At 33.8% G+C, this 15,169-nt stretch overlaps 1 protein-coding gene across 1 annotated transcript in view; it reads right to left on the bottom strand.

Moving 5' to 3' along the window:
* Window positions 1-11,466: 11,466 nt before the first annotated feature.
* Window positions 11,467-15,169, bottom strand: part of RNF180 (ring finger protein 180) — a 156,167-nt gene continuing 152,464 nt past the window's right edge. The window contains exon 7 of the mRNA XM_069492619.1: window positions 11,467-11,666. Coding sequence (XP_069348720.1) covers window positions 11,467-11,666 — 200 coding nt within the window. The remainder of the gene's footprint in view (window positions 11,667-15,169) is intronic.

Here is a 15,169-nt window from a genome sequence, read left to right as displayed (position 1 = left end):
TAGTGTTCTGTAAAACATCTCGTCTTTTCCTACCTAATAAGTACTGTGCCTTGGCATATAGAGCTCATTTTATTGATTTGGTTTAGAAGTTTTATTCTTTTTAAAAATGTCACTTAGCAATAATTGGAGACCTGATTGGACCAAATTCACAATGGGCTTTAAACTGGTTAATTATTTGATAGAATAATTTCTTCATAAATGTACCCAATTTCTGAAAGTAAAATGCACCACATTTTAAAGAATCAGTGTCCTTTTAATTATGTATATATTGTATATATGTCTCCAGTGAGGTTTTATTCATGGTCATATAATTGTGGAGAATGGATATTCAGAGAAATTCTGGTTAAAATTTTATAATTGATGTGAATTTCAATTCCTGCATTCTGAAAACTTTAAGGCTTAACTTTAGAATATTTATTGTGGGGGAAATGATGTATTTTAACTGGTTTTACTGTACTTACAGCCTTTGAGGAAGAATCAGATAAACCATCGGCAGTAATTGCAGTACCTGGCATAGAAGGACGTATTTGTCATATTTCTCAGGACATGAAAGAACATTTGCGCCAACTTAGAAATGAAAAAAAACAAGGCTTAAGAGCTTCCTCCACTGTTAGTGATAATACATCTGAAAATTCTGATTCTGATTGAAATACTGTATAGGCAATGTGTTTTATTAGTCAATGCCAACATCATCTGACCAATTAACATACAACTTTAGCATTGTTAAGCATAGTAATATAATTTTTATTCTTTTGTATTGTTCTGGAATTAATTTTAATACTAGTGATATTGCTGTAAATGGTCTTCTTTTCATTTTATTATCAAGTCATGTAACTTTCACTGTTCAGTATGTTATATAGGAAACAATATATGTACACTTACGAACATGTTTGCGATTTAAGTATATACATTGCATAATGTTTCCAGATTAAATGACTTTGATGCTCACCTTTTCACAGTACTTATTTATATATTATCCTTTTTCCCACTTAATCTTGTTTTGCTTAATTTTTTTCTGTCTGAATGAAATATATGTCCTTTTCCTTCTTTTGGCTTGAAGCCACTTTATCCACTCTCTATTATGACTCATACTTGATTCAGAATAGGGAAAAATAAGACAAATGTATATACCACTGATTATTATTATTCTTTTTTTCCAGTAAATGATGATGAAGTTGTAAGGTATAGCAATGTGATATTAAATATTTTATATTTAGAAGTCCTGAGTTTTTCATCTTAATGAAATAATGTATATTTTTTATAGTTTGTTTACCTGTTATCATTTCAGTTAAAACATTCTTTATCCTTACCAGAAAGAAATGAGAGGGAATATTGTAGCACTTATCAAGAAAATATGATAAAAATTTCACTTCTCAATAATTTAAAACAAGATTGGACCAAATTCATGAGTTTGTAACTGGTTAATTGATAAAATAACAGTCCCAAGTATACCTCATCTCCGATAGTTTTAAGTTTATAATTTTTGAAAGTAAAATGTATCACCCTTTAAATCTTCCTGCCTTTTCTCAGTTAAAATCTGTACATATCATAATTAGGGCAAAGGGTCATTTCTTTTCTAGGGATGCCACATATATCTTTTTCTATTGTAGAAAGAAAGTTCCCACCCAATTAGTGTCTAGATAAGAAGTAGTGTATAGCAGTAATTGTGAGATATGCTCAATAGCATAGTTAATATAAGGGGAAGTTTATCTGGTAGAAAGAGCTGTGATGTTCATGACCAGCCTGGGCAACATAGCAAGACCCTGTCTCTACAAAAAATAATTTTAAAAAAATTAGCTAGGTGTGGTGGCACGCACCTGTAATCATCCTAGTTACTTGGGAGGCTGAGGCAGAAGGATCACTTGAGCCCAGGAGTTTGAGGCTGCAGTGAGCTATGATTGTGCCACTGTACCTCCAGCCTGGGTGACAGAGTGAGACCCTGTCTCAAAAACAAAAACAAAAACAAACGTAGAATTGTGATGGTGTAATTTTCATGTGCTGACATACATATATACTGATTATCTCTGACGAATCCATGGTTATAGAAAGCAGAGATGGTAGAAAACCTCTTCCAACAGTGGTGAGTGTTGTAGAGGGGAAGGGCATGCCTCTAATCCTTGCTCGGGTGAGGCAAAGACATAAAATGAAGCCAAAATGTTTGTACCCTCATAATGTCCTGAAATTAAAAAAAAAAAAAATGAAGTGAGACCCATGAAAAAATATAAGCAGCTCTTCATTCTGCCAGAAATGAGGGCTAGAAAACTTGACCTGTAATCCAGTTTTGCCTGATGGCCTAGTTAATGGCTCAGTACTTTGCTATGCTATGGCTATCAGCTTAAGAGAATATAAATTATAATAATTAAGGATTCTAGTTGTGCCTGAACAATAAATGTATTTGTACCCTATGTATGTCTTTAAAAAATAAGTTTTTCTGTAGCTCTTTCATAAGTTTTTTTAAATAAGGGGAAGGAAAGAGAAACACATTGAATGCTTGCTTTTACCAGCATTATCTCTTTTAATCCAAAGTATTATATTTTTGCTTTTTATAAATGAAGAAACAAAAAATCACAGAGGTTAAATAACTTGCCTGTTATCAAATAGTTGGTGAATATTGCCCTGTCTCTGCATAATTCAGGTCTGGTTTTAGTGACTTTCTTGGTCAATAGAAAGGAGCAGAAACATTCTAAGACTTCTGAGCCTGGTCATAATAACCTTTGAAGCTTCTGCCTGGGATTTATAGACACTTCTTCTGAGAGGCCTGAGCCACCACGTGAGGTATCTGGCTACTTGAGACTGCCGTGCTCAAGAGACCATGTGTTTTAGGTGCTCCATTTGACTGTTTCAGCTGAGCCCAGTTTTTCAGCCATCTCTGCTAAGACACCAGTCATATGAGTGAAGCTATCTTAGACCCTCCAGACTAGTCCATCTGTCAGCTGAATACCACCAGCTAATCTATTGATGCCAAGTGGAACAGAAGAATCATCCAGCTGAGCCCTGTCTGATTCTCTGACCCACAAAATTGTGAGATAAAATAAAAATTTTAAGTCATTAAATTTGGAGTAGATTGTTACTTAGCAATAAATAACCAAACTGCTTAAATAGAACATCTAAGCATTTTTATGGTATGGGAGAAGAATTATTACAAGTTATGCCATAAGCTTTTAATTTAGGTTTATCTTGATTTTAAGGTTGATTTTTTTTTTTTTTTTATGAATAGCATAAGGATAAAATTTAGTGAAAGGGCAGTTAGTTGACCATACCATGTATGATGGCTTTGTGGTATGTCATCTTGGCTAGGCTAAATAAACTATATTCCCTAGAATTTCCTTTCCAGTACATTTCTGGTTAAATGGGCTAAAAGAGATATTCTCTCAAGAATTGGAAGATGGAAGAGAAGCCTCAGCTGCTTTGTAGTATACACGTTCTCCTAATTATTGAATCAAACACTGCTGTTAAGAGATTTTGATTAAAGCCCCTAGTCAATCAGGGAGATTATTCTGGATGGGCCTCATTTAATCAGTTGAAAGGCTTTAAAAGAAAACTTAGAGCTTCTCTGGAGAGAGAATTAAAACTGCCCATGGACAACAGCTTCAGCCAGTGTCTGTGGGGTTCCAGCCTTCTTGTGATCTTTGCTTTTTGACTGCCTGGTTGCCCTCTGGATTTGATTAACCAGACTCAATACTAGGTAAGCCAATTCCTTGTTATATGTGCATGTATACACACACACACACACACACTTATATGCATGAATAGATAGACATCCCCTACTGGTTCTGCTTGTCTGGTTGGACCCAGATTTTTGTACCAGAAGTGGTTCCAGAGGAACAGATTTTAAGCATGAGTTCTCTGAATTTGTTCTCTAATCTGATAAAATTTAAAGACATTAATAAGCCTGTTTACACTGTTTTAAAAGACATTGGTAGTCTATGGCATGATGTGGTGGAAGAGTTGCTCAATTTTTTACATTTGGATACTATAATTGAGTATCTGCAGAAGGTGAGATTCAAGGTGCCTAAGTATGAGCCACTTGAGAACATTTTAGTCAAAATAAGGGGGTAAAATGGAACTGGTTGGTTATTCCTAACTGCTCTGGAGAAAGTGGGCAAAGACAAATGAGCTTATGGCTTTAAATTGCTAGTTAAATGACCTGAAAGCTTCTATACCTGCCCTCTAAGAAAGTCTCTCCTGTAGTTATAAGGCTGTGGTTTCTGAAAATGAAAGCCAGAGATTACTCCCGTGAGTTGAAAACTGAATTCCCAGCCACTTCTCTTAAAGTTTAGTCATTGGTTGGGAAGGAATGGGCTCCTACAAATGGAAGTGGCAAAATATGGGTAGATTCTGATAAAGCTGGAGATCCTAACCTCCCAAATGAAACTGAATCTTCTTTGCTGGTAAAAGCAGTCTTTCCACCTCTGCCTGAGGAAGTGAGACAGTTAATTTTATGTGTCGACTTGACTGGGCCACAGGGTGTCTATATATTTGGTAAAACCTTATTCTGGGTGTTTATGTGAAGGTGTTTTGGGGTGAGATTAACATTTAAGTCAGTAGAATGAATAAAGCAGATTGTGTTCCATAATATGGGTGGGCTTCATCTATCAGATGAAGGTTTAATTAGAACAAAAGGCTGCCCCTCCCCAATAAGAAAGAGAATTAATTATCTTGTCTGACAGACTTTGAATTGGAAAGTCAGCTATTCCTGGTTCTGCAAGGTTCTACCAGCCTTCAGACTTCAGCTGGAACATTTTTGGCTCTTCTTGGTTCTGCATAGCTTTTGGGTTTTAGACTTGAACTAGGACATCAACTCTAAAGATTTTGGACTTGCCAGTTCTTGCCAGTTTCCATAAGTGTGTGAGCCAATTTTAGAGATATATATATCATTAGGCTATTGATACAATTTTATATATATTCTGTTTCTCTGGAGAACCCTGATTAATACAGGAAGCTAGCCCCTCTACCTAAAGAACCAGGGAAGACCTGAGGAAGTTGCTTACAAGGTACTCCTCCTGATCCTCCTCAGGACTCTCTTCCTAACATCGCTTTTTGTTTCTATATGTATAACTAGACTCAAGTTGAAGCAGCCCTCAAAAGATGAGGTACAAGATGTGACTCATGGTGAGGTGTGATACACAGCATAAGAACTGCATGGCTTTTTTCAATTTATATAGAAATCTAGGGGATATATGTGAGAATGGATATTAAGGGTATGTGGAAGAATATAGAATTATCAGGCTAAATTTACAGGTGCACTAATCAGAGATTCAATGTTTTAGCTAAAGGAGTTAGGAAGGGCTTAACTGGTTGGTTGGTGGGTTGGTTGGTGGGTTGGTTGATTGGTTGGCTGGACCAAAAGGATGGCCTACACTAAATAAAGTCGAAATGCCTTGTTATATTGTAGAGAAAGGTACCTATTCAAAGGCTTGAGGAAATTGCAATGTTGGGGTATATTTACCATGCAAGACATAATTACTATGCAAGATTGCTCGCCAATCCTGGGAGGACATGTCTTTCACAACAGCTTGAAAAATAAATTTGTTGGGGAGTGTCAGCATGCTTGAAAGCTCTGTGGTCTCTCTTCTTTGTAGGTCAGAAATTACAGAGGAAACTGCTAACATTGAATTAGTATTCCTACCTAAATAGAGATAATAGGATGCTGGGATGTCAGGGGACAAATGGTGGCACTTAATTGCCAAAGATGAGATAGACATGGTTACCATAATGAATAATGGAGTCAAAATAGTAATCAGAATAGTTTGACTTACAGAGATTATGGTGTTCATGAATTATGATATCCCTTGAATAGAAATAGATGGCAAACCTATTAAATTCTTAGTTGATCTGTATAAGCAAAGGAGTTCTAGGTCTAGTGAGAAGTCTGATTTGAGTTCCCAAAATATAGAGTCCATTCCTTCAATCAATTCCAAATTTGAGTCAGTTAACAGACTCAAAACCCATTGAGAAAGGATCCCACTACACTGCCAAAAACTTAGACTGTTAATATTTATCTCAGTCTTCCCCAAAAAAGGTCCTTTAACAAGTTGACTATGCATTGGGGGAAGGGAATTCTGAGGAATGAAGTTTAGCCTAGCTTGGCTGACATACCACAAAGCCATCACAGTCTACTCCTTGTCAATTTGGTACCCATAAACATTTCCTTAAAACATACTGCATGATACAACTATGCTCTATGCAACTGGAAACATGCCAACCCTTTCCCCAGAAGAGGATTCAAAATCCTTGGGTGGCAATGTAAAATCTCGGGCCTACCCTACACCTTCTGATAAAAATATGCATTTTTAATGAGATTTATTATAGGCATATGAAGGTTTAACACTGCTGTTGACTTCTGATCTAGGTTAACTGCTATACTATACTCTTGTCTGCCTGATTTACCTTCAGATACTGGAATTAGAATAGCCAACGGCGTCCATTTAGTCCCGTAGAACTTGTAAATCAGGGCTCTACTTTGTTTTTTGAATTATAGTTTATATTTTTCTGAAATGAGAAAATTAAACTACATGGAGGCTATATCATTATGTTTTAAACATGTTTGTATTTCACAACTAGGTTCCTATTAAGCTTCTGTTTTAAGTAAAATGAGAATTATAGGACTGAAAGTAGTTTACTATTATAGCTAAGTTGGAATGCATCACACACAGTGTTATTAATTGTAGTAAGGAAACTACATTTTTTTCCTCCTCAACAAATGGAAAGACCAGATTCTAAAATGTGTATGACTTTCTGTGCCCTTATCCAACGATGAAAAATATCTGAAATTGCTAGATTCTCCCTCATTAGTCTTTCCACCATATTTTGGTCCCCAGTAATGTGATCAGCAAAGATATAGAAGTTTTATAAATAAATGTTAGCTGCTGTCTTCTCACATTTCTCTTTTCCTCTTAATGGTTTTGTTGGTAGACAAAGTGACACTTGTAAAGCAAGTAAAATATTTGCAAGGTTCTTACAAGAACAGTATTTGTCTCTTGCAATGCTGTTATTAATAATAAAATTTCACTCTGGTGGCCAGTTACTTAACCATTCTGTTACTTACTTGATATGCTTCAGGTGAGGTTCTTAGACTTTATGTGAAAGAGTAAGGGAAACTTAGAAGGACTGTGTCTTACAGTACTTAATATATTGATTAAGAGTAAGGAAAACTGAGGAGGACTGTGTCTTAATAGATTGATGGTTACATGTACAAAGAGAAGTAACCATAAACTTTGTGGTAACAGTTCAATCACTATTTTAGAAATGTTAAAATAAGAAAAATGATGCTCAAAGTATATCTGCTGTGCTATATGAGAGATCCTAAACAACAGTGGGAATGGTATTTTTTTTTCCTGACCCTGTAATAGGAACACGAATGAAAGAAAACTACATATTGCAGTGGGTACTTATTATTGTAATAGGATGTTAATACCATGGTCTAAAGATACCTCTTGATGATGGTTCTCCTAGGATCTATACAAGAAAAAGTAAGAACTGAAATGTGTAAAGCAATTCTTATTATAGCTGTTATCTTCAAGAAAAAGCAAAAGGAAAATAAATGTATTCTGGAGAAAAGCAGACATTAGAATTGTAATCTCTAAAAATTTACTGAATATCAGAAACTCTTCAAGAAGTAAAAATTAAGCATGTTAAAGTATGCAAAACTTTCAGAACACTTTCCAAGATGACAGTGTTCTCTGGCTTCACCTATAGAATTCTGTGAAGAATCAAAGACTTTAACTGCCATTGCATGTAATCAAAGAATGCTCTTCTATAAGACATGCCTTAACAAATGATTCACGTAAAAGTCAGATTTTTAAGAATATGTATTCATTTAGCAATAGAGAAGACATTTAAGTGAAAATTTTATTAACTGGATGTCTTTGTTATGCCATTAGAACTATCTTAGGAGCAAGATTCTAAGGCAAAAGTGAAACTGATGGTGGTAGTGCTATTATATTATATTTAGTATTTAATACTAGTGTGGCATTAGTAATATAGCAGACGTAGAAATATTGCTTTTTTTTTTTATTCTTGAATTTGGTAATTCACAGTACAGAGTCTCTGTACAACATAAATTCTGATCCCTTTTCCATTTTGTCTAATTTAGATCCCCCTAGATTCTGCTGAGTATAAAATAAATGGGTCTGGGATTGTAAATTTGCTTTTTTAAATTAAGAAATAAATTACATGCTGAAAATATTGAGATATATACCTCGATCTGGGCACTGTTTTTTTTTCTTTTTTCTTTCCTTTTTAAATTATTTTTTATTTCAGCATATTACGGGGGTACAAATGTTTAGGTTACATACATTGCCTTTGCCCCACCTGAGTCAGAGCTTCAAGCATGTCCATCCCCCAGATGATGTGCACTGTACCCATTAGGTGTGAATATACCCATCCCCTCCTCCCCCCTTCCATCTGCCCAACACCCGATGAATGTTATTACTATATGTGCACTTAAGTGTTGATCAGTTAATACCAATTTGATGGTGAGTACACGTGATGCTTGTTTTTCCATTCTTGTGATACTTCACTTAGTAGAATGGGTTCCAGCTCTATCCAGGATAATACCAGAGGTGCTAGATCACCATTGTTTTTTGTGGCTCAGTAGAACTCCATGGTGTACATATACCACATTTTTATTAATCCACTCATGTATTTGATGGGCACTTGGGTTGTTTCCACATCTTTGCAATTGTGAATTGTGCTTCAATAAACATTCTAGTGCAGGTGTCTTTTTTATAGAATGTCTTTTGTTCTTTTGGGTAGATGCCCAGCAATGGGATTGCTGGGTCAAGTGGTAGTTCTATTTGTATCTCTTTGAGGTATTTCCATGTTGCTTTCCACAGAGGTTGCACTAGTTTGCAGTCCTACCAGCAGTGTAAGAGTGTTTCCATCTCTCTGCATCCACGCCAACATTTATTGTTTTGGGACTTTTTGATAAAGGCCATTCTCACTGGGGATAAGTGAATATCTCATGTGGTTTTGATTTACATTTCCCTGACGATCGGGCATTGTTTTAATGAACATGTGAACATGTTTAAAATTAACCTTCACCACAATTAAGCTCAGTAGAAATAGAAATTGTTAGTGATAGCTCATAAAATTAAACTTATGAAATTTATTAGCGAAAAATTTTATACTTCTTTAGTTTTAGAATTTTTCTTTTTGTTTGGCTCTGTATTGGAAAATGAGTTTTTATGTTATAAATACTGTGAGAGATGCCAAAGAACAGCATGAGAATTTTTTGTTTTACTCTAAAGCTCATCCGTGTATTTTATTTATAAATCCAATTATCTATTGGATGGCTGCTGTGTTTTATATGCCAGAAGAAAATGGTTTCTTTTCGTCTCAGGTTTTATCTGGCTTCTTATAAACTTCTAGCTTTAGGAAATGCTATACTTCTTAATATTTAGTAGCTTTTAGCACCATTTGTATACAATTTAAAAACATTTTAAAGTAAAACTAGTAACTTATAATTTTCTAAATTTACTTTTAATTTTAATATGACAAATTATGTAATTTTCAGATGATGTTATTCATCAAGATATATATGATAAATCCATTTGGAATGCTCTTCCAAATTATGCTGTCTTTTTTTGAGTATATTTATTTAAGGGTACTATATATATTAGTACATAGTTTGTAGATACAGATCTATAAACTGATATGTATCACTGACCTAACAAATATATAGCGAATCAACTTTGTTTCCCTGAGAAATTTGTATCTATATTACTACTTATTTACTTTAATTTACATACAATTAAAGTAAACTTTTAAAGTAATATAGGAATGAATGAAGACATTAGCTAGAGCATATAAGCCAGGAATTTCCTGGGAAATGGTTGCAATTTATTTTAAAATTCTTAAGATATTTTATCCCCTCCATACATGTTTTGTCAATTTTAAATCTTAATATATATTTTAGGTGGACTGACATTTTCCCTTATGTTTTTACGTTGAGCAATAAGTTAGTGATTATATCCATTTATGAACACAAATTTATTGCTGTTTCTGTATTGTATTTAGTTTTCTGCTTTCTGGATTTGATGATGTCTAATGTATACTTATTTTATAGATATAATTTTAAACACACTAATGAAAATAGTATTAGAATAAGAATCTGTACCATTCTTCTGTATTTCTGGGAACATTACATACCACCATACAAGTGCTTTGGCTCAAATACAGTTAATAGAAATAAGGCTGAATTTTGACTTTTCATAGATTGAATTGTTAAAACCTGGTTGCTCCCAGCTTTATTTTGGATGGTGGTAGTATTTGTAGTACCATGAGAGATTCATCTATTTTTATGTAAAAATATGCCTATTTAATTATCAGGTATATGACATCATAGTGTAGTAATATTGGATTAATAGTTCGTAATCAGAACTTCTGTCCTAGGTTTCACAAAGATCACTTGAGTAATTGAATAAATAAGCTCATGTCTCTTTCTGCTTCAGTTTTCTCACTTTTAAAATTGGAATACATGTCCCAATTCCTTCCCACATCATAATGATTCAGATTTCTTTTTTCCATTTAATAAGAAAAAATATTAAAGGATTATTGTAATTACAAATAAAAATAAATGTCAGGTTTTCTATCTAAAAGAAAGAAATAGGCTTATAGGCTTATTTCCAACAATTCTTTATTCCAGACATTAAATCACTTAATAACAATAAAAAATTAAAAAGCCACTCTTTATTGCACATTTACAATATATTTGACAATCTTCTAGTTAAATAAATGATAAATTAATTATATTTTGGACATGCATTGTTCTTTTAGACTACTGAAAGTTGGTGAATTTTTTATTTCTTCAGGTTATTCATCCTGTAATTTGGAAAGTGTTAATACAGGTCTCTAAAGTGTCTATTGGAGAGGGTTAGTTTAAAGGTTTGTAGTATTACATAGTTTTACTCTTCTGTTGCCTATAACAATTAAAATTGCTGTATTAATTAGATCTGTACAAAAAGGATAGTCAGTTTTCTTGGTAATAGAAGGGGATGTAGGTATATTGCTAGATTAGTTCCCAGAAAATGTTATTTATCTTTAATGCATATAATTTGCTTGAGAATAAGTAATGATTGACTACATATTTTATCAGTTAAGATATTGTCTATCCAGATTATCATTTTTTTGTATTTTTACTATTTTTAAGAGGAAAAACCTCAGTCTTTACAATCAAAATAAGTATAAAAGTGACATAGTGAAATTTGAACCCCAAATCCTAAACCAAAACAACCACGAAATTAATAGTGCATTGTTGCTAAGTGCTGGATAGATTAGCTCTTAAATAAAGTTGGTTTGTCACAAGAAAACATTAATAAATCCATTATTGTCAGGCTTTCTATAAACACCAACAATTTATATAATGCAACATTATAAAAACTTCAAAGCACATTTAAAAAATGTTTAAGCAACTGTTATTTACATCGTTTATGATTGTTCAACTGTAGTAAGGTATGAAAATTCCTAAAACGGAAAGAAAAAATAGCAAAGAAAGCAGAAAACAATGAATCCAATGACCCAGTTTACTGAATAAATATAGATGATCACCATATCCATGTCAAACCACCATCCACGGCTGTCATCCTCAAAGTGCAGGTAATCCATCCTGTGAGCACCATGTGGGAACTGCCTTCTTGTAACTGGAGCTGCATGTCTGTGGAAACCTAGAAGATGTATGAACATATTAAAGCTCATTAAATTCAGATAAGTGCTCAGAAAGAAAGCTGAATTATGAACACAAATATCATGAACAGAGCATATCTTGATTTCACTGAGTGGTATGTTGTATTCCTGACAGTTTTTTCAATGATGAGCAAGTACCAGAAGCTTCTCTAACGTAGAGTGTTAGGGGAAGGGACAGTGAAGTTACCAAAGAGCACAGGATATAGAGTCGGGAGACTCGCCTAGTTCTGTCACTTTACTCGGCAAGTTATTTATCTCCGAGTCTCAGATTTCTCATCTATAACATCTAATCACTTCAAATATTTGTGAGGATCAAATGTAATTATTTTCACATGAGAACACTTTCTAAATAGACTCTTTATTCATGTTTTAGTTTTACAACTGCTGTCACTGTTTGTAACTTCTGATCACTAACTTAACTTTGAATCTTATGCCTTGAATTTCATTCAGTCCAGTTACTGCATCAAAGTTTTGAGAAGAATGTCTCTTATCTTGTTTTAGCACTGAATAAACTGGAGAGACATAATGGTTCTGGGAAGCTCTAGCTTGAAACAAATTCTGGTTTATCCATTTTAACAATTGAGTAATGTTAAATATTATGTTGTAGATCAGGCTGCTTATTCTGACTGTAAGGTTACATTCATTTGGGTATTAGTACAGTTATTTAAAGTCAAACCTTGCTGTTTTTGTAACCTGAGACTTTGCTGAATTTATTTATCAATTCCAGGAGTCTCTTGGTGGAATCTTTGGAGTTTTCTAGATGTAAGATCATATTATCAGCAAAAAGTGATAGTTTGACTGCCTCTTTCCCAATTTCAATACCCATAATTTCCTTCTCTTGCAGACACAAATCAGTAGCATTCATATACACCAAGAACAGTTAAGCTGAAAGTCAAATTAAAGACTCAATACCATTCACAACAGCTACAAAGAAAATAAAATATCTAGAAATATACTTAACCAAGGAGGTAAAAGATCTCTACAAAGAGAACTACTAAACACTGAGGAAAGAAATCGCTGATGATACAAACAAATGGGGAAATATATCATGCTAATGGATTAGGAGAATCAACACTGTTAAAATGTCCATACTTCCGAAAGTGATTTACAGATTCATTATAATCCCCATCAAAATATCAAAGTCATATTTCACACATCTAGAAAAAATAATTCTATGCTTCCTTTGGAACCAGAAAAGAGCCTGAATAGTCAAAGCAATCTTGAGCAAAAGGAACAAATCTGGAGGCATCACATTACCAGACTTCAAACTATACTACAAGCCTATAGTAAACAAAACAGTATGGCATTGACACAAAAATAGAGACATAGACCAATGGACCAGAACCAAGAACCCATATATATAACCATCCACATAGAGCCAACTGATCTTTGACAAAGCAGACAACAATATACACTGGGGAAAAGAATCCCTCTTTAAAAAAGGTACAGGACAAATAACCATATGCAGAAGAATGAAACAGGACCCCTATCTCTCACCACTCACAAAAATAAATTCAAGATGGATAAAAGACTTAAATGTAAGGTATGAAATCATAAGAACTCTAGAAGAAAATGTTGGAAAACTCTTCTAGGTAGCAGCTTAGGCAAAGAATTTATGAAGAAGACCCCAATGGCAATCATAGCAACAACAAAAATAAATAAGTGGGACTTGACTAAATTAAAAACTTTCTGGAAAATAGATCACCTACAGAACAGGAGAAAAATTCACAAGCTATACATCCATAATGGACTAATAACCAGAATCTACAAAGAATTCAAGCAAATCAGCAAGAAAAAAACTCAAACAACCTCATTAAAAAATGGGCAAAAGACATGAACAGAAGCTTCTCAAGACAGGAAGATGGACAATAAACATATGAAAAAATGCTCAACACCACTAATCATCAGGGAAATGCAAATTAAAATCACAATGAGATTTCATTTTACCATAGTTAGAATGGCTTTTATTAAAAAGTCCAAAAACAGTAGATACTGGTGTGGATGCAGAGAGAAAGGAACACTCATACACATTTTGTGGGACTGCAAATTAGTATAGTCCCTATGGAAAATAGTATGGAGATTTCTCAAAGAACTAAAAGTAGACCTACCATTTGATCTAGCAATCCCACTACTGGGTATTTACCCAAAGGAAAAGAAATCATTTTATCAAAAAGACACATGTACTTGAATGTTTATTGCACCACAATTCACAGTTGCAAAGATGTGGAATCAACCCAAGTGCCCATCAATTCATGAGTGGATTAACAAAATGAGGTATGTGTATACCATAGAATACTACTCAGCCACGAGGAAGGATGAATTAATGCCTTTCACAACAATATGGATGGAATTGGAGATCATTATCATAAATGAAGTATCTAAAGAATGGAAAAATAAACACCACATATACTTACTATTAAATTGGATCTAATTTATGAGCACACATATGCGTAGAGGGAAGTATAACTCAATGGAAATCAATCAGGGGGAGGGGTGAGGAAGAGCTGTGCAGAAACCTACCTAATGTGTACAATGAACACTATCTGGGTGACAGGGACACTTATAACCCTGACTCAAGTATTACAAAAGTGATCCATGTAACCAAAAACATTTGTACCCCCATAATACTTTGAAATAAAAAAATGTTAAACCTCTTTAGTCAAGAATGATCCTATTTTAAGCTTATGTATGCTTATTTGTAAATTATGTTTACTTATATAGATATAAAACGTGAAATTAAAAGGAATGAGATAATGAAATAAGTGATGTTTTGCAATAAATTGTAAAGTCACATTTCAAATAGTTTTGATAATTTCTAATTGTTTTTGGCTGATTTTCTATATTTGATTTGATTTTTAAAATTGATACATAATATTTGTACATACTTATGGAATACATGTGATATTTTGTTAATATATAGGCTGTAATGACCAAGTCAGGGTATTTGGGGTGTCCATTGCCTCGAATATTTATCATTTCTATGTGTTAGGAACATTTCAAGTCCTCTCTTCTAGCTATTTTCAAATATGCAAAATATTGTTAACTAAAATAACCCTACTGCGCTTTTGAACATTAGAACTTCTTCCTTCTATCTAACTGTACCTTTGTGCCCATTAACTAGCCCCTTTTTATGCCCCCCACCCAAACATCCTTCATCCTTCCCAGCATCTGGTATCTATTATTCTACTCTCTACTCCCATGAGATCAATTTTTTTAGCTCCTACATATAAGTGAGAACATGTGATATTTGCCTTTCTGTGTCTAGCTTATTTCACTCAGCATGATCTCCAGGTCCATCCATGTTGCTGCAAATGACATTTCATACTTTTGTAAGGCTGAATAGTATTCCATTGTACATATATACCACAATTTTTTTTACACCTTTGTTCACTGACAGACACTTAGGTTGATTCCATATCTTTGCTATTGTGAATAGTGCTGTAATAAACAGGCAGCTTTGTCATATGGATTTCTTTTCCTTTGG

The sequence above is a fragment of the Eulemur rufifrons genome, chromosome 17 (genome assembly GCF_041146395.1).
Source record: "Eulemur rufifrons isolate Redbay chromosome 17, OSU_ERuf_1, whole genome shotgun sequence".
NCBI classification, from domain to species: domain Eukaryota; kingdom Metazoa; phylum Chordata; class Mammalia; order Primates; family Lemuridae; genus Eulemur; species Eulemur rufifrons.
This window is presented reverse-complemented; position numbering and strand designations above follow the sequence as displayed.